General features: G+C 34.5%; 1 protein-coding gene across 1 annotated transcript in view; it reads left to right on the plus strand.

Annotated features, from left to right (window-relative positions):
* Positions 1-22,724, plus strand: part of CNTLN (centlein) — a 192,433-nt gene that overhangs the window by 157,233 nt on the left and 12,476 nt on the right. Inside the window, exons 19-23 of the mRNA XM_032206274.1 lie at positions 6,912-7,076; positions 10,404-10,501; positions 12,234-12,360; positions 14,104-14,241; positions 14,580-14,765. Of these exons, the coding sequence (XP_032062165.1) occupies positions 6,912-7,076; positions 10,404-10,501; positions 12,234-12,360; positions 14,104-14,241; positions 14,580-14,765 (714 nt within the window). The remainder of the gene's footprint in view (positions 1-6,911; positions 7,077-10,403; positions 10,502-12,233; positions 12,361-14,103; positions 14,242-14,579; positions 14,766-22,724) is intronic.

Consider the following 22,724-nt stretch of genomic DNA (forward strand, 5'->3'; position numbering starts at 1 on the left):
TGAGGAGAGGTTAAATTAATATTTCACCATTCTTTCAGCTGTTTAGTTTCTTTCTTGGTTATATTTTCTTTTAAAATAATTTTTAATTTTTAAAGATACAAAGCTGTATGCTTTTGGAAATAAGCACATAAATAAAAAGAAAGTTTAAAAACAGTCTTTAAAATAGCATTTTCAGTTTGGTTTCTTTCTATTTTATGTGAGCTATACGGAAAACAGATGGAAGCATTATTAATTTTTTCCCCCAATGAGTTTTAGTGCAGCATATTTGTATGTGTTATCTGAAACATATGAATACTTAGTATTGCTGCTGTTAAATTCGTAATGAGTTGTAGGGATTGTGAAATTCCCTGACTGGCTCTCATGCAAGTAGTTCATTTGCAGTGCTTAGATGTGTTAAGAGTAAGCAGGGGGAATATGGCAAGCACTATCCCTGACCCTAGATGAAAAATTCAAATTTCTAGCTTTATGAGTTTGCCGCAACTCTCATATCTGGTGAAAATCGGATAAATACTGTGTAACCCTGCAAAAAATCTTGCAGTAAACCCTGGTCCTAACTATAAAAGATTGCATGGATTCCCTGTCTTCATTGAAAATTTTCTAGTCTCTAGAAAGGTGTGGATATTTTGCAGTAAATGTTATACATCTGATATAAGTCTTTATTTGTATATACCAGTAGCTAAGGTGCTCAGGCATGTTAGGTGTTGGAGTACCTAAGTCAGTATGTATTTGTTTAACTAGCAATGGTAAATACCTGGAAACACGCTGGTTTCCTATTTCCACCATAGCTTCACATAGGGTGTTGTGTCTGTGTAGAAGTAGTTCAAATAAGTTAAACTTTAATTATATAAGATACTGTATAAAATACTTTAATTTCAAATATTTTTCATTCTAAGGAATATATATATTTTTTTGAGTTCTTTAATTTATGTGGAATAGTGAAGGCCTTTAGGCAAGGTCCTACCCAATTGTAACATCTGTATATTGTGACAGTTTGCATCTTCACACGGGAAACTGAATTCCTACAAAAATTAAAGTACATAGTTGAAATCATATAATTGATCATAATGAAAATACTTATATAAATAGCATTACATACATGGCTTCTTATATTCCATGGTTCTTATATTCCTTTGAAACTTGCAAGGACAGATGGAGTGCTGTATCTGCTTTAGTATGAAAGCAAGATAGTGTTCTTAATATATACAGAAATTAGACATGAGATACAGCAGTATTTACTCATAAAGAGATATGAAACTGAAACGGATCGAAAATGCAAGCTGAAATTGAGTTGCTGCAGGTCAATAGCCTTAACTTTGAATTGCTGTTTTATACAGATGAAATTTTTCAGAAGTGTTTTCATCATATTAAAAAATTGTTACCTAGATTATTACAGTTTCCCTTATTTTCCATATTTTGGAACATAACCGTTTTGTGCACAATATGCAGTTGTATACTCGGGCTTCTCTGTTGCTTATAACAACAGATGATTTGTTGGAGAATTGGGCCCAGAATGATCCATTTATACATGAGTGTTTGTATGTTTCTCTGGAATAGATGTAAATGCTTTGTTTTTGATCTGTGTGGTATTATTGTCCTTTACAAATGTAAAAATAAAATAAAAAAGTGGACCTATCTACACTATTTTTTTTTTTCATTTCATAAAATACCATAGCTAGACCAAATATTGTAACACTAAGCTTTTTTAAGTTGTAGAATGAATTTTAATTTTTTATGAACCTCATTTTGATACAAAGTAGCTACATTAAAATTACATTAAAAGTTTTATGAAGTGGTGTACAGTAAATGACCTTTATAAACAATGATTACTCTTTGTTTGATCAATACTAACACATGATTAGAAAGACATTCAAAGACTTTTAAAGAGTCTTTATTTGTTGGCAATAACACCTGTATTTCCAAGAATAGTTGAGTTTGCATTTTGTGTGTGTTAAATGGCAGTTCTGAAGATAATGGTGTATGTTTTACTTTTATAAAGCTGGTGAACTCTGATTGTGTTACAGTGACATTATCAAAAGGACAACTGTATTTTTTCTTTACTAAAATAACTGAGATGAAAAATATGCCTCTTATCTGCATGCTGATATCTGTATTCCTCTGCTGGGAACTAATTTAAACACTTCATGAAAGATTGACATTTTCAGTGCCTTAAACATCCTTAAAAGCTGCTTTGTTCATTGCAAACCATATTTAGTATGACCTCATAATAATGTAGCACACCTCAAGTGTCATGCCTGTCTTTACTATGCACACTGGAGCTATGTTCATCTATACTAGACAACTGCACTTCAAGGAAAGTTTTTTTTTTTTTTTTTTCGTGATAGGCAATTAGCAGTAATTAGGAAGATTCACCTCAATAAGATGTCAACATGAGATTGTTTAAAAAAGTTGAATGTCAATGGCTTTAAAGGAGTGGTTTTTTTTTTTTTTCTCTGACACATAGGTATGGCATGTGAAACATGAAATGTTAATTTAACTTTTCTGCTTATTATTCATGCACAATATTATTTTGTCATTCAGATACTACACTGACAGAGTGCAAGGGGTGTTAAAATAGTGCTGCTAGAATAAAAAGAGGATTAATCTACCATTGGCCAATTAGCCAAAGGGTACTTAATGGTCTCTAAAGGCTACTGAAGTCTAACAACTAGCTAAAGCACTGGCAAAAAGTCCTCTATATTACCTTCATTTACTTGACATTTTGTGAAACAGAGTCTGCTGCTGATAACTACATTTGGCTAAAGAAAAAAAAAAACACTGAGTGATACAGTAGATATTACCAAAAAAAAAAAAATCAGAAGAATAAGTGACAACTTTTATGTTTTGTAACTTTTTCTTGTATTTGAGGGGTGTTTGTTTCAGTTTAGAAATATGGTATTAAATCACCAAAGACTTGTATTATGTATTCCTGTCTGGAATGCTAAATAATCAACCACATAAAGCACTTGCATGAAGAAAACTTTCACTAAGGATTTGGAATTATTGGCCTTTTCTCTATATGATCACATTAAGTATGCAGCAGAGTTGGCTTTTTAGTCTAGAAGTGGTATACAGCTTTCATATTTTCAAATAGCTGCATACCACTTATATTAGTATTAGCTTTGTTTTCTGTGATCCTTCAGGCAGAGGTCGGTTTTGATTCAAGTGAAAAAAACAGAGTCAAGATTGGTGGGACTGACTATAAATTTTGACTTCGATATTGTAAATATGTTTATCGTGTTATAATAGTATTTGATAGTATGTGTAAAATCACAAATACCTAACTCAATGTTTGCAAATGTTTTGAAAAGTTGTATTGTGGTTTATGTTTGCAACAAGTACTGCTTTTCTTGTATATTTTCATGATTGAGATAAAGAAGAAGGTTTTGCTTTAAAACCTTCAGACAAGCAGTGCTGGATTTTGAAATGGAACTTTGTACTGGAGCTGCGCAGTACAGCAAACGTATTTTATTACCTACTGTAGAAAGTTCTTTTAGAGAAAAAAAAAAAGGAATTTGTTGAAGTCAAGTTTACTACAGAAATTTCCATACACTGTGATGTTTTTTGTGTGCCAGTGTTTTAGAGTGAGAAGTTTCATAGCAAATATGATTTTAACACGTTTATGGATATTTATATTGGTTATAGCTGGATTACAAAATGAGTAGTAAAGTACGGTTTTCAGTGCTTGAAGAGTATTTCAAGAATGCCAGATTTATATCCCATTTTCAAATTTTGCCTATTCTATTTAATCTGCTAACAGTGTATAAACCATTTTAGAGTTGTTGCAGTATAGTAGCAACGACCACGAACATAAATGTCATTGTCATATTTGCTAGTTGCAGTAGGAGTTTGACTCTCCTGTAGACTCTGCTAGAAGCTCCTCACAGGGTTGTTGTGATGCAGGGGAGCAATAGGCTATTCCAGGAGCTTCCTGCATGAATCCATTGGGTGTTCCATGCTGCCGTGTTTCTGAGAAGAGGGCATATGGTAAAAGGCATTGCTGAGTCACTGGGAGTTTTACATTGACTACACAGAAACGGAGATTTCATCACTTATCCCTTTGTGTACAGCAGAACAGAGTGTCATGGGTATACCAGGAGCAAGGAGATTAAGATAGATGGATGTTAAAATATTGAATCTATAAACATCTGTTAAGCCAAAACACTCTGGAGGAGGTGCAGCAGACAAAGGCCGCTACATCTTGGAGGAACAGCGGTAGCCTGCCTTTACAAACATCTGGTCTAGCTGGTGTTTAAGATTCTACCTTTCATCCTAGTGACCTCTTCCCTTAGAGTAAATCCTTTTTACTCTGTCATTCAGGATTTGTGTGCATGGTAGCGCATACACAAAAAAATCTCCTGTGTCTAAAAAGGAATGAAAGACTTAACCTAAAACTTAGAGATTGGTGAGGAACAACTGGGCAACAAACTTGTTTATTGATTAAGTAAATTCAAGGTATATCTTTTAGACATAAATATTTTTGGGGATAAGGTCTGTTTTTCATATCCTACATAGATTTATATAGAATTTTCTAATACCCTTCAATATGTTGCAAATAAAAGAACAATGCAACAGGATTATTTAAAAAAAAAAAAAAAAAAAAAAAAGGAATCAAAACGACCAACCTAACCACCCTCTAACACCATTGATGTAGTCTGTACAGCTTTTGGAGATAAACAGCTTGGTGCTGATTGCATTTGTGTGTCTGTCTTTGCTTTTTGCAAATTAATGGATGCTTTTCCTTTGTATACTACTTTGACACATCTCCCTGAAGTCTGATATTGTTTCTGCAGTTAATATTTGTATACATTTGTATTTGAAATATTTTTTTCTACTTCCTCACTTAAGGAAATATTATAAGAAAGTATTGGCACCTGTTCCACCAAACCCCTTTCTTTTTCAGCGTATTCAGAAATGACAGGTTTTGGTAAGTAGCTGCTGCAGTCATGGCATTTTGCTGGCAGCAGTCTTAAATTGCCTAAAAACTTCTGCAAGTAGCTGGCTGTCTTGGGCAGATAGAGGGGCATCTCTAATTTTAATCAGAGATATTGATCTAGCTATGATTTTTTTCTTTTCTTTTTATGAATAATTTATTATAGAAACACTGAATCATGAAATTCTGCATGTAGAAATATTGGCAATACTAGACAAATTAACCTAAATCATATACCTTTCTATACTGCATTTTTCTGTACTGCTATTGGTTTTGTTTGTTAAAGTAGTCTTCATTTTGTGTTGTAACCATACTGTATTAATTGTGAGAATAATATAACAGGTTATGGAACTGCCAATTACTAAACACACTAACAGTATTTATCTCTTTGTCAGTAAAAACAGCAGACTCGGAAGGGAACAGAAAGAGTAACCCTTCTACTAAGAACAGTACTTATCTCAGATATATATGGGAGCACATAAACACATGAACGTAAAATGTTTTTTCATTTTGTGTTGTTTTGTTTTTAATAAAGGCAAACGGTATAAAATCTAATTTTCAGTTAAACAATACAACATTTGGAAAAAGAGCACTATCTTTAACCTTCTGTCACACATTTTTGGTGTGTGTGTAGAAGCATATAATCAGCCACACATTTAGCCATTTTAAGCTGTAATATCTTTCCCAGTTTCTTATCAGGATTCTTCGCAAAGGAAGTTTTTTTTCCCCTTTGAGAGATTTCAATACCATTTTGTATAATTGTTCCTTATGTTAAACTACCATATTACAATCTTCTTTGGAATAATAAGATAGTACTGTTGATACCCTCTTAAGGAACAGGGAGTTGTTAGGCCATCAGTGGGCCTAACATTTGGGTTGACTACAGATTTGTGAAAGTTAAGCACTAACATGAAGATTATTTCAGTTCCCCTTTTCATAAAACAACATTCAATATTATCTAAATTAAAACAAATATTTTATTTAAAAGATTACCTCTATAAAGAGTACCATGAAATATATTGTTACAAAGATTAAATAAGTCTTGTCAGTTGTCAATCAAGTGCAACAAGACTGAGAGTTAGTTTGCATGTTATTTATTTGAACTAAATCCCTAACAAGCCTCGTCTGCTAATTGGACTTAGCATTTATGTTGCTAAATGAGAAGCATTTTGGCTGCAGTATAGGGTGGTAAGACCTACCCAGTGGAATAAACAACTAACATCTGTTATCCTGTCCTGCTCCAGCTTGGCTTTTACCACTTAAGTACCTCAGCCCTAGAGTCAAGGTTATGGAATATGTGGTTCTCTGGCTATGGTGCGTATATGTGAAAGGGAAGAAATAGCACAACATGAGTAAAGACCAGCCAACCAGAAGATATTTAGTGCAGCTGGTCCACTTTGCTTTAACCTCTACAAGCCCTACAAATATCAAAACAAAAGCCAAGAGAAGAGTGTATGTTTTATAGCAGTTGTCAACACAGCAATTCAAGTGAGCTTACAGTGGTCACCATTAAAACAGTTTTGACATTTAACCACCTTTAATACAGCTTGGTGCCTGAGATACCTTGGTATTTCTTCATTGGTATAGAAATAATGCTAGAATTCCAGAGAAATTCTGGGTAAACAGATTTTAATAGTAACTTCTATTGCTAATAGTAATTAATAATTACCATTATTTACTATTGTAAGTGGTAATTTTTGCCTGTCATGGTACAAATTGCAACAGTGAAACTTGAATCAGCTTGCCTTGAAAAAATATCTTGTTTTTAATGTTACTTTAATTCTCTTTCTTGCCAGATTTGATCTTTGCATGGACCAGAGATTCCAGCCAGCAGCATTGTACTCAGCATTATGTACCATAATTATAGATAATATATACTGTTTCATTCATCTTGAATTATAAACCACAGAAGCATCTGATATAATGAAGCAGAAGTATTTTTAGGATGCAATTGTGATTGTTGCTTCTGTTTGTAAAACAGGTGTTGACCTCTAACCTGGCCAAGTGGCAACAGGAGAAGGAAGACTTACAAGGAAAATTGAAGTTGAGAGAACATCTGTCTCAAACTGCTGGCAAGAGTGAAGCCACACCAGCTCCTTCAAAGAACATTGATTTAGAGATGAAACAGCTGCAGTGCAAACTAAAGGTGACAGAACAGATTATCTGGTGCTGAGAATAATTCACATGAACAGTATTTCATAACTGGGTCAAGCATATATATATATTTATATACATATCTTCACACTCACATATGCATATCATTAATATATGTTAGCCAATGATTAGGAGCTTAGGTTTTAGATAATCTTTGATGTTAAACAGAAATGTAGTCATAATCAGAAGAATTAAAACTTTTTTTTGCAGATCAGATAGGCCAAAAAGGGAGTTTATTGAGTTTTCACATAATAATTAAATGCATCTTGTTGAAAAGTGCTGTGGAATGGCTTTAATGAGCATTGTGGTGATTACTCTGCTTCTTTTAAGAAGGAGATAAGCAAACAGCTATCTGTGAAAGAAGAGGATAGAATTTTGGCACATTGTCCAGCTCATGTAACAGTGTTATGTTACTTACATGTCACTACTATTATTGATTTTAAAGAGAGATCATTCTTCATATTAGTGTTTTTGTAGATTAGCTGGTAGGAAAATACTGACTTGTTGATTATTTCATTCTTCAGTCTCTGGTGAATACAGTATATGAATGGTGTAGATTCTAGGTTGTGCTGATGTATCTGAGAGCTTTCTCAAGGGGTGGCTTGCCTGGAACATATTAGTTCTTTCTTCCTCTCTTCTCACTGAATGAAATATATGCGCAGCAGAGTGTCTTCGGGTGTGGTTTTTTTCCTTCATTTTGTTTTTCATATTTGAGTAAAGATATACAGTCAAAATGGTACAGCTTCCTGCTGCTAGAAGAAAATGCACGCTAGCAAGCTGTCTGCCAAAGGGCCTGCTTGAAGGCCATGTTACGCGCCTGTCTCTAAGTACTGGATTCGTTGTGCTAGCTCATGTCGGGTGAGAGAGAGAGTAGTGTTCAGACGTCTTAACTATTGATGGTAATGATGATTATATAGATCTTGGCCATAGGACATTGAATGCATAAATTCTAAGTTCAGGAATTAGTAACGGTAGGTCACATCAATGAAGAGATTCAGGCAGCAGAAAGTAGCCTTGGGAAGGCACATAGTTTTATTTCCTTGATTTATGAGAAAGAGATCTTAAAACCATACAGGTTGACTTTTTCAGTGTTGATTTCACGTTTGGTTTTGCCTCGTCTGCTTCTGATGCTGCTAAGTGCTAATATCTGTTAATAAGGTTAGTTCTTTTTATGAGTGACATCCAAAAATCCAGTAGTCATTTGCTTTATGAAAATAAGAAAAATAAAAATGAGGATTTTTTGGTAAAATATAAGTAACGTTCATGCTAGAAATCTACTGTTTGTCCACTACATATGAACTGCAAAATACTTTACTGAAAAATGAAAGGTTTTTTTTTTGTGTTTCCTTAGCTGAGGAAGCATTTAACAAGAAGTATTTAACATCATATATGAATCTGATGTCAAAAATACTAATATGACTTTCAATTCCTTCTTAAAGAAGTCTTACATTTTCAGTGTTAGAAAATGGAATATTAATGATCTAGGCAAAACCACATTTAAAGTAAACATAATATGTGACTCCAAATCCAGGTTAGTAGAATGACATAACTGGTGGATAAATTGGATGAGTGTTTTGACTGTGAAGGCCTGAAAAGCTACTTATATCAAGTCACTGTTAGTTTTAGTTTGACCTGATAATTTTTCAAAAATGTAAGCCCTGTAAGTCATTTTTAGCAGAATAAATTCACAAAAGTTGTCAACTGTTGTTTGAGGTTATAGAAAGTTACTCTTCTGAATGCCTGAAGATACAAGCTGCAAAACCTTTCTTTACAGCTCAAAATCTCAAAGTACCTGGTTTTGTTCATTCTTTCTGTGAGCTAACTTTGCAATGTTTATTTTTGTTGTATGTAATGATTCTTTGTAACTTTGCCAGTAGGTAGAAGTGTGTTAGGTGTGGATGATGAGTTTGGAAGGAAAATACTGTAAGCATATGTCTTTACCTCTGAGCCTCTACAGAGGCCCACCTAAGTATCTGAGTTCATATCTGGTGTATAAACCATGTAACTGGGTGCTTTGCTTCATACTAATGAAGTTCAGCCTCAACAAACAGGTCTCAGGAAACTCAGGAATATTCTGTTATCATACATCATTTTAACAATTTTCTGTTAATACCTCATATTATAATAATAGCAAATAGACTAGACAAGTTATTAAGAACAATATTTTACATCTAACTATGCACACAAGAATATATACTCCCCTTGAGGTCCACAGAGTTATGTACAATACTCCCATTAATGTTAATAGGTGTTACAAGTCTGCACTGAGCAGAGAAATTCTCCTGAAGAATCTTTGTTTACAGCATGTCTGATCTGTTCAATTATTGTTTATACATAATGAATAAAATGCTTTAGCACATTGGCTGAACCTGCAAAAAGACATGCATATATGTTGTGCATACTCTTCATGCATATGCATATTTTTTCAACACCTTTTGGAGTTTTGAAATCTCTACGTGCAATAAATTTGAGCTGCCATTTTCAGCAATGGCATTCAAAGCATATGCTCATATTGCTAAGATGGCTACTCTAGGTAAATTTTATATTTTTATTTCTGTAGAGTGATTAAATAGTTCTTAACTAAATCTTGGGTATATTATACGTGTGTTTGCATGGAGGAGTTGAGGATTATTATTATTTTTTTAACTTCTTACTATATACAACAACGAAAGGTAACAATACAAAGGTATAATTCCCCATAGCTGGCATTACGTGTGCCTGAACATTAATATCATACTTTTTGTTGCAGAAATACAGGATTTTTGTTAGTATGGCTGAATGGAAATGTTTTGTCTTCTGCTTTGATTTTTAAGGGACACAAAACCAACAATTCCTGCAGTGGGTTTTCTTGTATATTCAAATGAACAAGATGAAAGGGATTATTGGAAAACATTCTCTTGTGCTCTAGAACCATTTAAGCATATTTTCAAGCATAATTTCAAATAAAGACCTGATTTTATAAAGACCTGATTTTACTTCTCTTCTTTCCTGTTACCTTTTTAGCTAACTGTGCTATGCAAGAGAAAATTTGGTCCTGATACTGCTTTGAGCTTGCAGGTGTCCTGGGGAACATCTATTAATCATATATTTTCATACCAGTGGAAGGGTACTGATTTTGAGCATATTTTCTAATGGAAATATTTTTGCTTCAGTGTTGCTGGAAAATAAAAATTCTCCCTTTGCACAATGTAGCAGATTCCAGTTAACATTTAAGAAAATTCATATAATAGGGGAAAGTTTACAGATCCCATTATTTCAAACAAATTTACTGTTGGCTGAGATAATATTCAATATGATTTGTTTATATGCTCCAATATAGAATTCGAATAATGAAATCACTAAGCAATCAACCACCATTAAGTCTTTGAAAAATGAAGTCCAGCAAAAAGAAGAACAGATTCGGGAACTTCAAGCAAAGTATGTTTACCTTTCTCTCCGTTGTGTTTGGTGCCACCCGGTGGCAGCTGTATAATCAGTACTATATCACTATTAGATGTGTAAGAGAATGTTAGATTTCTGTTTTTATTATAATCTTGCAGACTCTTACCATTCAGGTTCGTTTTGTTTTGTTTGCTTGTTTGTTTTAAAAATTAGAGAAGTACATGCTAAAATTGCATGTTTAAACTGTTGCGTTCAGCTACAATAGCTAGATACAATATCTGTGTTATAATAAGTATACCTTAAATTGGAACTCACACCATAAAGTGGACTTTTTTTTTTTTTTTAGTCCTTGATGTAAGTCTAAATAAATTCCTCAGCACTTTAAACGCCATGTTTCACATACAGTAATTCTTTGCCTAGGGGCTAAGAGACATGTCAAGGTTAAGATGCTTAAACAAGATTAACTATCCAGTTTTACATTCATAACAGTTAAAAAGGACAGTTGTATTTGTTTTTATTTGAATTGATTAAGGCTTATCACTCGTTTGAAATTCACATGTATTGGTTTAAAGTATGTAACTGAGATTTTTATTCTGCCTACTTACTTTAATTGATGTAATACAGTTCATCAATTATAGTACAATAAAAACATAACCTATTAGTTTATCTGTGAATTTCTTGCCTGTCCCAGAGTTTAAATCCTCTAAAAACTGTATTTTTTTTTATTCGTAGGAAAAAGGCTGTTTACTTATCTGAAAATTTGTTCATTTCAGAAACAGAGAACTTTTAAAATGGTTAAATTGTGTATATGGTATATTTTTGGTTTAAAATAAAACTGAAATCTTCTACCATGGTGTTTAAACTGAACTTTATAAAATAGAGTTACCAGTTATCATGCTTCCTTGATAAAATAAATAACTGCTTTTTCATTAACATTAAGATTTAATCAACAAAACCAAAATAATGTAGATGTGAAATAGATGGAAGGAATGTTAAGATGCATTAGTTTCCTGATTTTTTAATATGACACTGGCATGATATCAAACAATATTTTTTTTCCTGAATATATTATCATTTTGCTTTCATAAAAAGAAATCCAGATGTCTGTAATTCAGGTGTTAGGTATTGCTTATGTTTATATTTAATGTGTACCATAACCATGGAGGCATTGATTAACACGTAATTTTCTTATTAAATGGAGATTTTCTTGTAGTACATGAAAGTCTCTTTAGTTCAGAAGTTTGTGAAGAGTTTTATTTCTTGTTTTTTCAGATTTTAAGAGTTGTCTTATCTGGCATTATAATACAGTAGTAGTGTTTCTTCATGTATCTGTGCCTTACTGAGTTGGATGAAAGAATTCTTCCCTTCACTTTCTTTTAAAAAGAATTTTGAACAAAATGATGTTTGAAAGATATGTACTTCAGACATCAAAGAAGTGTAATTAATTAAACTGTCTTTTTTTGATAATAGCTTAGGAAGTATCATATGAGTTCAGATAATGCAAGTTAGAACATTATCCAAAGCAAAAAAGCAAATCACAAATAAATTGAATATTTAGAAATAGGTCTCTTTAACAGGAAACAATGTCATTCTTTTAGTTTAAGAATAAGCTAAGTTTCAAGATTTTAATAAACTTGTATTTAAAAAACATTCAAAAGCTACAGAATGGTAGTTTCTCTACTGCATTTATACGCCTTAGTTGTTTAAAAAAATGTGTATTAGCAATATTTTCTAACAGTGAAATGCAGTTTAACTTCTTCCCTTTTAGGATTTCTCGATTGGAGAGGGACCTTAATATGAAAAGACATTTGATAGAAGACTTACGGTCTCGTCTAAAAGCATATCAAGAAAATGAGAAAGCTTGTACTGAAACATTAGATAGCCTTGAGAGAAAGGTACTTCTTTTTTGCTAGCTGTAGTTTCATGAAAACCAAAAGCTGGTGTATTTGCATAAATTATTTCAATGCACTATACATACTAAATTAATATATTGCTTTAAGAAAACAAGGTACAGTTAATTTAACTGTGTAACTCTCCCCACTGTAATTTGTATGAAATCAGTATATGGTGATAGTTTGGATGTATTCAGCATAATTTAATGTACATGTATGTTCACTAGAGGTATAATTAAAATTTGAAGAATTCAGAACACTGAATTGCAGAGACATGCTCTAAGTAGAGAGATTTAGTTGTAGTGATATTTAGTTTTATGGAGTCTAAGTTCATAAAGTACAGCAGACCTGAAACAAGGATGATTTTACTTGACATATGCTAATGAAGTGCATGTACAACTCCTGGCTATAGTATTTAAATGGTTTAATGTGTTAATCTGTTTTGGACTGCAATATTATGAATGAGTCACACTTCTTTGGTTTTAACGCTTAATGTAATTCTATTCATATAAGTAGAATTTCATTTCTATAGCAAATTATTTCTCCTGCAAAAATCTGGGACAATTTCATGGAAGCCAGAAGAATTAGTTTATGTCTTGGCATCTTTCTATATTATCCAACCAATGTATTGCACTTCCACCTTTAATTCCTGAAAATCATGACATTCTTGATCATGACATTTTGTTATGTGTGAGGTTATGCAGCATGTGACCCTGAAATAGAAATAAACAATTTACCAGCTTGCTTTTGTTATCCTAGAATGCAGGTGCTTGCTTTATACTACAGGCACTACCTCTGCTTGAAGTCATTAAGCACTTTCAGCTCTAGAGAGAGCTACTCTCTTACCCTCCACGCCAAAGCCAGGTTGTTATTAAGAAAACCTCGGCCAGAGAGTGAAAGCATAAGTAAGCAAGGGAGATGTATGAAACGAGAGAAGTACCTGGTTTTGCTTTTGAAGACAAGATTTAGAATGGAATGATGTACTTTAATCCTGTTCTTTGAGTATATTAACTGCTGCATTTTTTAGATTCCAGATAATCAAATTCCATACATTACTTTGATTATTCTATATGGAAAATCAACTTCATAAATTTCACATTAACTTCAGCAGCAGATCAAAGAAATTCCCTGTTACTCAATACTGTCTGGACAACTTTCTGATTAGTATTGTTAAGAACTGAAGAACTGAGTTCTTCACTGGAGAACTGAATGATTTTCTAGGAGTGCTAGTCTATTTCATTTCATCCAGAATCAAGGTTCGCACTGTATGGAAAAATATAATAATTATTATTATAATATGTTGTAGAGACTGTTGGCTTGTAGACAGTCACCAGTTTCTCAGCTAGGTTTTAATTAATATATTTTGCTTCTGAAAGATACAAGAAATCAGTAGAAGCTATGGTTTATTCACATTTGGATTCATAGTGACAGTAAAATATATCTAAACTTAACAGTGCTGCAAATGAAGAGATTTTCTGTACATTTCATGCAAGTCAAGGCTTTATGTTACAGGAAAGTACATGGAAACTGATCTCTACCTGATCAGCAGTAGACTTTGTAATTTCAGAAAAAGGTACTTTTATCAAGTAATTTATATAATACAGAGAGGTATATTATGTAGTATGTATAGGCTTGTTTTAGATTTAGTTTTTATTTTTAAATTTTATTTCTATTTATTTTTATTTATTTCTGTTTATTTTTATTTTTTATTTCTATTAATCAAGTTGCTCTTTGCTTTTGTTTCAGCTAAAGTCACTGAACGAAGACTGTTCAAACAAGAAGGCTTCCATTGACTCACTGAAACAGAGGCTTAATGTAGCTACAAAAGAGAAGTCTCATTATGAGCAGATGTTTCACAAGACTAAAGATGAGTTGGAGAAAAAGGTATAATAGCTTTGTGATGAGTTTACTGTGAAACCTTTTCATATCTTTCTTTCAAATGAAAAGTTGCAAGGTCATTGGCTTAGCCTTTTTAAATACATAAAGGTAAAAAAGAACAGAAGAACACTAATGTATGTAACTGATTTCATTCACTCACCTCACTGAAATGTATACACTGAAATATGGATGTAATGACAGCAAATGAAATTACTTTTTTCTTGTGAAATCACATTTTAAGTGTTTTGTGATATTTACCATTTTGTGGGACGTTTCTTTGTAAGCTGGCATATCTGCCTATCAGCTTTTATTGTGTCACTCCTGTTTCTCTCGATGTATTTCAGGATGTCAAGCTTTCCAATCTAGAGAGCAAAATGACTGAGACCGAACGTGCTATGACTGAACTTGAGACTGCTGCATCTCAACAACTACATGGTTTGGCTAAACAGAGTGGTCAGGCTTTGGAAACAATTCAGAAGAAGCTGCTGCTCGCCAATGACAGAGTAGAAGAGTTCATGACATTTGTGAAGGTTTGAATTTGGATTTTCTTTTGAGTGTTCACTTAAATAAGTGTAGTCCTGGGTGAAAGTAAAAAGGCAAAAGACCAAGTGGGGCTAATCTTTGCTGCATTCACTGATCTGGGGCAGTCTTTGAAGGTCATGTACTGGCTGTGTGTTAGCTCTGAACTGGTCCGAATGGCTCTAGGTCTGTTGCCTAGATTTCTCTAGAATTCCATCATTCATATTGGTCACCTTTTTGTACATCACTGCCAGCATGCTTATGTCCAAGGAAAAAAATTCATAATTGTGTAGTAAATTACTCTGGAAAAAAAAAAAAAATCCAGCACTTCAGAGAATACAATTCATATCTGTTGATTAGTGTGAATTACCTCATTTCCCACAAGCACGTGTTTTTGAAACTTAACTTTCATGGGGAAAGATTAGCTTTCTTCTAATACAGAATCGTTCCTCTAGGAGGAAAAAAATAGTGTTCTTTCCATAGCTACATGGTTATTTCTGGCTAAGTATGGGAAAATCTGAATTAATGTAATGTCTATCTATTTTTTTAATAAAGCATCCTGACAGATGACAGAGCCACAATTCACTCTTCATTCAGGCTGATATGGAATGACTACATTGAATAAAATGCAGTAGCAATTATTGAAAAAGGAGATAAGCAAGTGTTTATACTATAGATACCTTACATACTCCCATAACGAAAAGTTTATCAGAAATTAAAAAATGAGAAAGTAAAAGATCTTCTGTTCTCAAAAGTAGCATTAATGACACAAATCACGTATTAGCAAATATCGTGATGCTTCATTTGTTGTTGAATAATATCGCTGCTTTTCTGTTAACAACCATAAATATTCTTTAGCATTTATATGGTTGTACTGTACACACACACACACACACACAAAATGCAGTTTCTCTATAAATAATAATAATATATAGGTACTAAAGCTAAATATGTAGTTTTTTCTCCTGGATAAAAGAATATGCATGCAAATTTCAAATAACAGTTTTGCTGACTACTGTTACTTTGCAGAAAAATTTTTTGAAAATAACAATGCTCTGTAGAATTCAAACATTGATGAACCTTAGAAGTTCATCGGTTCCTTAGAAGACTGCTTTCTTTAGTTAGGTACGAAATATTTATGGGAAAAAAAGTTCTCTGAAAACAGAATTTTTCACAGTATACCACTGTAAAAAGTATACTTAAAAATCATGGTGTTTCAATTGAATTTTGTAGTATATCGAGTAAATCACCTAAAAATAATTCTTAGGTATTTCATGCAATAGCCTGTAAAGGAAGATCAAGATGTCACAGTAAGTGACTGTGCTTTTCCCTGCACCAGCTCTTCCTTTGAAATCCAGTTTCCCTCATTTCTACTGTCTCCTTCCAGGTGGCTGTCAGTTTTCCTATGACCTTGATGTCTGGTTCTCCCTCTAGTCTCAGTAATTCAAATAAGTTTTTCCTTATAGAGATCAAATTTAATCAAGTTTAAACTCTCTCTCTTTCTGAACTTGTTCAACATATTTGTATACTCTTTTACCTTTGTCTTCTATTCTGTTCATTTTTCAAGCCTGACTTGATTTTTCTGAGTGCAAGTGTAATCTTTTCCTCATTAATCAATTTAAATCAGTTTTTATTTTTTTATTTTTTCCATGTATCTCATGACATTATGTAGTTCTTTTTAACATACAATTAAGTCTTTTCAACATTGTTAATGAATAGGTTCAGCTAATAGAGGAACTTCAGAGAAGAGAGTGTGGCTTGCTCTTTCTATAGCAGTTAGTTATGGAAAAATTCAGATAGAAATCACTGTGGTGTTTTTTTTATATCCTGTTTTTAATTTTCACAGAATCACAGAACTGTAGGGGTTCCAGACAGGCCTTGAATATCTCCAGAGAAGGAGACTCCACAACCTCTCTAGGCAGCCTGTTCCAATGCTCCGTCACCCTCACCATGAAGAAGTTCCTTCGCATGTCAGTGCGGAACTTCCTGTGCTCTAACTTGCAGCCATTGCCCCTTGTCCTATCCCCACAAACCACTGAGAAGAGGTTGGCTACATCCTTCTGTCCCCCACCACTCAGATATTTATTCACATTGATGAGATCCCCTCTCAGTCTTCTTTTCTCCAGGCTGAACAGACCCAGGTCTCTCAGCCTTTCTTCATAGGGAAGATGCTCCAGGCCCCGGATCATCTTTGTGGCCCTCCGCTGGACTCTTTCCAGAAGATCCCTGTCTTTCTTGTATTTCTTCTTATTATTCTGAAGAAGAAAATGACTCTGATACATGAAGCAGGAATGGCTAATATACATTAGAAAATATAGGCAGGAGATATTTGGGATATCTCATAGCATCTAAGAAAATTAAATGCACCTATGAAGTACGTCTTGAAATGCAACTATTGAGTAGTTATTCTTGAAATCAAACCTGTAGGGATCAATTAGAGGTAAAAACTAAAAAAAGTGGATTGTAGGTATGTGATCCAAAAGGAAGGAGAATCAAGAAGCATTGGCCTTTGCCAAAATAATCATATTATTTTGAGAATGATGAATACTTATAGTACATATAATGCATAGTATGAATTCATATGTAGTGAATAACAGAATATTGAGGGCTCGAACTTCGAAGGAATGAAGGGGCTTCTGTAACAGGACAGTCATTGTTGTTGGAACCTAGTGTGAGTATGCAGCAGGACCATAAGCAGTAATAAACAATGACTACTACCTATATTATGAGAAGAGAGTTAATTCAGCAAAAGACACCGACAGTAGTGTGCTCTTTTTCTTCAAAGGGATTATGAAGTGTCTTAGCAAAATTGAATGTTACTGTAAGTATCCAACAAATTGTCAGAGGTCAGAAAACACATGAACTAATGATGTAGCATCACATCAACTTGATGGACTATAAAAATTAAGGGTTCCACACACAAGAGGGAAAAAAATATACATCGTCAGTCTCCACAAGAGAAAAAGGCGGAAAGTACTAATATTAACAATTAGGTATGCAACTGAGGTGAAGCTTAAGGCTTTGGTATTATGAAATATTGAACCATATTCTAATGGTAGAGGAGCTTTGTAAATCAACTTTAAACAGAATGATCTGAGTGTGGTGCTTAATTGGTAATTAGAAGGTCACCAGCAAGCTGATAAACATAAGATGAAGATTTCATAAAATTATTTTATTTTTTTTAAATCTCATGTAGGCTAATGTAGGCTATCACAAACAAATTGGATTTGTCTAAGGAATGCAAAGAGAAAATAACAGATTTTCTGTACTAATATGTAAAGAGTCTGAACAAAGAAAGCAAATGGGTAAAACTCAATTTCGAATAGCAGTTACATGTAACAGACAAAAAGAATCATTGTTGGATGATATTACATAATTTTATTGTAAACATTTCCGGTATGTACTTGTCCAGTTACACATAACTGTTCCATTCAAGAAGTATTTTAATATTAGGGAGAATGTGTAAAAGAGATGTCTGTGAGCTGGGAGGGAGAGCAGAGGGTAGAGCTGGCATTCTGCATTAAAAGACACTATTACTTGTTTCTAGAGTCATTGATAACTCAGAAAGACAGGATCTTGAGTGCATTTGGATCAATATGCTAAGTCAGGAAACCTAGAGGAGAGGTTTCTGGTAGGAGTTAGTTATATACCACTGGATCAAATTAGAGTATTTAATAAGTTACTAGTTAATCACATATTTGTAATGTACAGTAAAGCACCGCATTGCTACAGAGATCACATTTTGGGAGCTTAGGTGGGTAACCAAAACTGCTAGATTGTAAACTCCAGTGATAGCTTCTAAAAATCATGGAAAATACAATTAGAAAGAAAAATTGCTGTATCTAATATGTTGTAAGTTATTCCTGAAATCATTTTTGTTGGAGTGTGGTATAGGGATCAGGCGTTAGGCCTTAAATCACATTCAGGGGGAATAAAAAGGGCACCTGAAATACCAGAGTAGCTCATTCTTCAACGCTGTGATAGGAAGATTTAGGCTAGGAAAAGATATGAAAAAATGTGTACTATAACAGTTTAAGTAATAAAAAAACATAGCTCCACAATTAGAGGATAGCTCCTTATAGATGTCTATTTCAGTTTGATAGGAAAGAGAATACAATATTTAGAAATAAAAAGGCAAAATAAAGGAAGTAGGAAATTGATTATAGGTGATAACCTGAAAATGTGAGTAGCAATAGGGTATAGTGGATGGAGATTAGGATAAGATAAGATGAAACTGTATGAAGTTCAACAAGGCCAAGTGCCGGGTCCTGCACCTGGGGTGCAATAACCCCAAGCAGCGCTACAGGCTGGGAGATGAGTGGTTGGAGAGCTGCCAGGCAGAGAAGGACCTGGGAGTGATGGTGGATAGTCGGCTGAATATGAGCCAGCAGTGTGCTCAGGTGGCCAAGAAGGCCAACGGCATCCTGGCTTGTATCAGGAACAGTGTGACCAGCAGGGCTAGGGAGGTGATCGTCCCCCTGTACTCGGCTCTGGTGAGGCCGCACCTTGAGTACTGTGTTCAGTTTTGGGCCCCTCGCTACAAGAAGGACATCAAGGTGCTTGAGCGAGTCCAGAGAAGGGCGACGAAGCTGGTGAGGGTCCTGGAGAACAAGTCTTACGAGGAGCAACTGAGGGAACTGGGTTTGTTCAGCCTGGAGAAGAGGAGGTTCAGGGGCGACCTTATCGCTCCTTACAGATACCTTAAAGGAGGCTGTAGCGAGGTGGGGGTTGGCCTGTTCTCCCATGTGCCTGGTGACAGGACAAGGGGAAATGGGCTTAAGTTTTGCCAGGGGAGTTTTAGGTTGGATCTTAGGAAGAACTTCTTTACCGAAAGGGTTGTTAGACATTGGAACAGGCTGCCCAGGGAAGTGGTGGAGTCACCATCCCTGGAGGTCTTTAAAAGACATTTAGATGTTGAACTTAGCAATATGGTTTAGTGGAGGACTTGTTAGTGTTAGGTCAGAGGTTGGACTCAGTGATCTTGAGGTCTCTTCCAACCTAGACAATTCTGTGATTCTGTGAAATCTGTGTTTAGCAAGGCCAAGAATTTTTCTGCCCCACAGAAGGGTAGGATTTTAAAATATGCTAATAAGAAGGTAGATATTACATGCTGGATATGAACTGTTACTAGACAAAGCAACTCTGTAGTAGTGTAAAGATCGAAATCTTGTATAAATATTTGTGTTGTGTATCTGGGAGGAAGTAGTCTGATGTTATATGAAGATGATGAAACATGCCCAATCTACTCATAACCAGAGGAGTATTTTAAACAATTTCTAGTAAGAAGTAGTACTGTAAACTGAGAATTTCTTGGTCTTACACTGTTATGGGGCTGGTTAAGGAATTTTATTAGTTACTAGTCCTCATTTTGAGTAAGTATTCAAAGTATATGCTCAAAACTGGCACAAGTATTGGAGTAGTTTTAAAATGCTAATATTGAGTCGATATTCAAAAAATAAAGTCAAGACAGATATCTGTAGGCCAGTTAGTCTGACCTAATTTCTGGCTAAAATAATGAAAATCTGATACAAAATTAAATTCTTAAACTATTAAAGTATAGAGGCATAGTTATACTTCTTAGAATGGCTTTATGGAAAATAATTTATGTTGAATAAACCTGATTTCTTTCCTTGAAGAAAGTGCAAGTCAGTTGATAAAGATTACTATTCATTGTACATTATGCAATATCAGTAATATGTAAAATAGATGAAAAATCACCTAAAAGGTTGAATTGCAAAGTAATTCATGATTTTTAGGTGTTCCCAGAGTGCTGTGAAGAACCCAGCTTGACTGGGTGCCCACTGAAAATAGGATAGAGCATGTTTTCATAGTTTGATATGAAAATGTCCAAAATCCTCCCTAATTGTTTTCTTTCATTATAGTGCTTTTAAAAAAAAAAAAAAATAAAATAAATAAATAAATAAATCATTTATAGTTTGACCATATATTCCTGCCACAGATTCTTCCTGAAACTTAAGACCCAGTAACATTGTCTGTCTTATTCAACTTGTACATCGGGAACACACACACACACACAAACAAACAAACAAAAATGGTCTGCAGTGGTAACATCTGCATGAGTGTGGAATCTCCGAATTTTCTGAGCTAGATGAAGATGTTTCAAAATTCTGATAAGGCCTATATTCAACTACTGCTATAACAAATAGGTGATGGCGACTGAGTGCTTTAAAGTCAGCATAGTGCATTTCTCACTTCCATAAAGCCTCTGTGATTTGGGAGGTGTGTGCTCTCCATAGAGAATACCCCTGAAGCACAGTTCACATCTGGTCTGTTCTGGCATTGTTCTTGATAGGTCTCCCATATAACCATCTGATAAAATTGACTGCCAAAATCAAGACCCGTGGCAGTTTATTTGGCAAGCTTAGTGGATTTACTTGGGGATCTAACTCTGATTCTCCTAAGACATCTGCCCTCATTTCTGCTACTCAGAGCAGGCCTTAAGCTAGTTGCATTTTCCCCTTGCTCTGTTGGTTGATACATAGCCACATGCAGCCGTATACATCAGAGGCCTCCTTCCACTTCTGCTTGGCTGAGTGATGATCTGACAGTCCTTTGCCATTCAGTCAACTTACCCTAAATCCTAATATATGTCAGTCTTTCATACCTTTCTGCAGTTTATCTTTATTCTGGCATTTTTTTTTATTTTATTTTTTTCCCCATGGCATATTTTCTCACCGCTACCTTTGGCTGTAGTTTAATATGCAGTATAAGATAAGTTAACACTACTGTTAAAATGCTCCCACTTCTTTTAAAAGTTCCACCTCTGAGTGACTCTTACTGTTCATTTCTGTCCTAATGAAACTTCCACAAGATTTCATAAACATCACGCCAAGTTAACAGTGACATATCTCAGGAAAATGCACCTATTTAAGTTAAACTTCTGAAAATGCAGGGCCCCAGTTTTAGTGCACCACCAAGGGGTCGGAGCAAAGATGTAGGATAGAGATGTTGGGGCTGCCTTTTTTAGTGGCAGTTCTGATTGAAAATGTCGTATGAAGCTAGTTTTCGTGTTACAAAGGACCTAATTAATGACTCATCCTTTTCTTGTTAAAAAAATCCTGCTATTTGAAAAATTTCTAATATTTATCATTGTCATTTTCTCTTGAACTGTTCTGTTTTGGGAATGATAGAACATTGCCATAAAGCATATTCTTGGAATGGCCATGTGCAGATGGTATCCTATTTGTTCTTTATCTCAAGAAGAGAGAAAAAGAGAAACTAAATAGAATTAGAGATGATTTGTTTTGGAAGGTTCAAATATTTGGAAAATATTTTATGGCTTTTGATCAGTTCCTTTCCAACAAGAGAGCAATAGAAGTACTGCTACTGACTTCATGTCAAACTACAGTCAGTTCTTTTGATAGAAGAAAGTCCTTGCAATGCAGTCTCAGAATTCTCTAGTTATAGTGAGACACTAAGAAATGTTCTTCATATGGACATTTCCATTGGTGAATATATTGCCAGAATCTGTGGATTTAATTTTAGCAGTAATGCTACTCTAACCTTCTGCGCCCAAGGTGTGCAGACCATCTTTTTAATATGGGTACCTAGATCAGACACAGATGCCATTTGAGTGATGTGCTTTTACTCAGCTGAGCAGCTGAGTTCAACCACAACTGTTCTCTGACTCTCCCACCTCAAAGGGAAAGGGGGAGAAAATAGGACGATAACAGCTCAAGGGTTGAGAAAAGGACAGGGAGATTGTTCACCAATTATCGTCATGGGCAAAACAAACTCAGCATAAGAGGATTAATATAATTTATTGCCTATCACTAGTAGACTAGCACAGTGAGAAACTAAAAGCAAATTAAAAACACCTTCTCCCCAGCCACCTACTTCTACCTCCTCCCACCAAGGGGTGCAGGAGAGTGGGGAATGGGGGCTGCAGTCAGTCTGTAGCACTTCATCTCCATCGCTCCTTCACGGTCACTTTGCCCCTGCTCTACGTG

The sequence above is a fragment of the Aythya fuligula genome, chromosome Z (genome assembly GCF_009819795.1).
Source record: "Aythya fuligula isolate bAytFul2 chromosome Z, bAytFul2.pri, whole genome shotgun sequence".
Lineage (NCBI taxonomy): Eukaryota > Metazoa > Chordata > Aves > Anseriformes > Anatidae > Aythya > Aythya fuligula.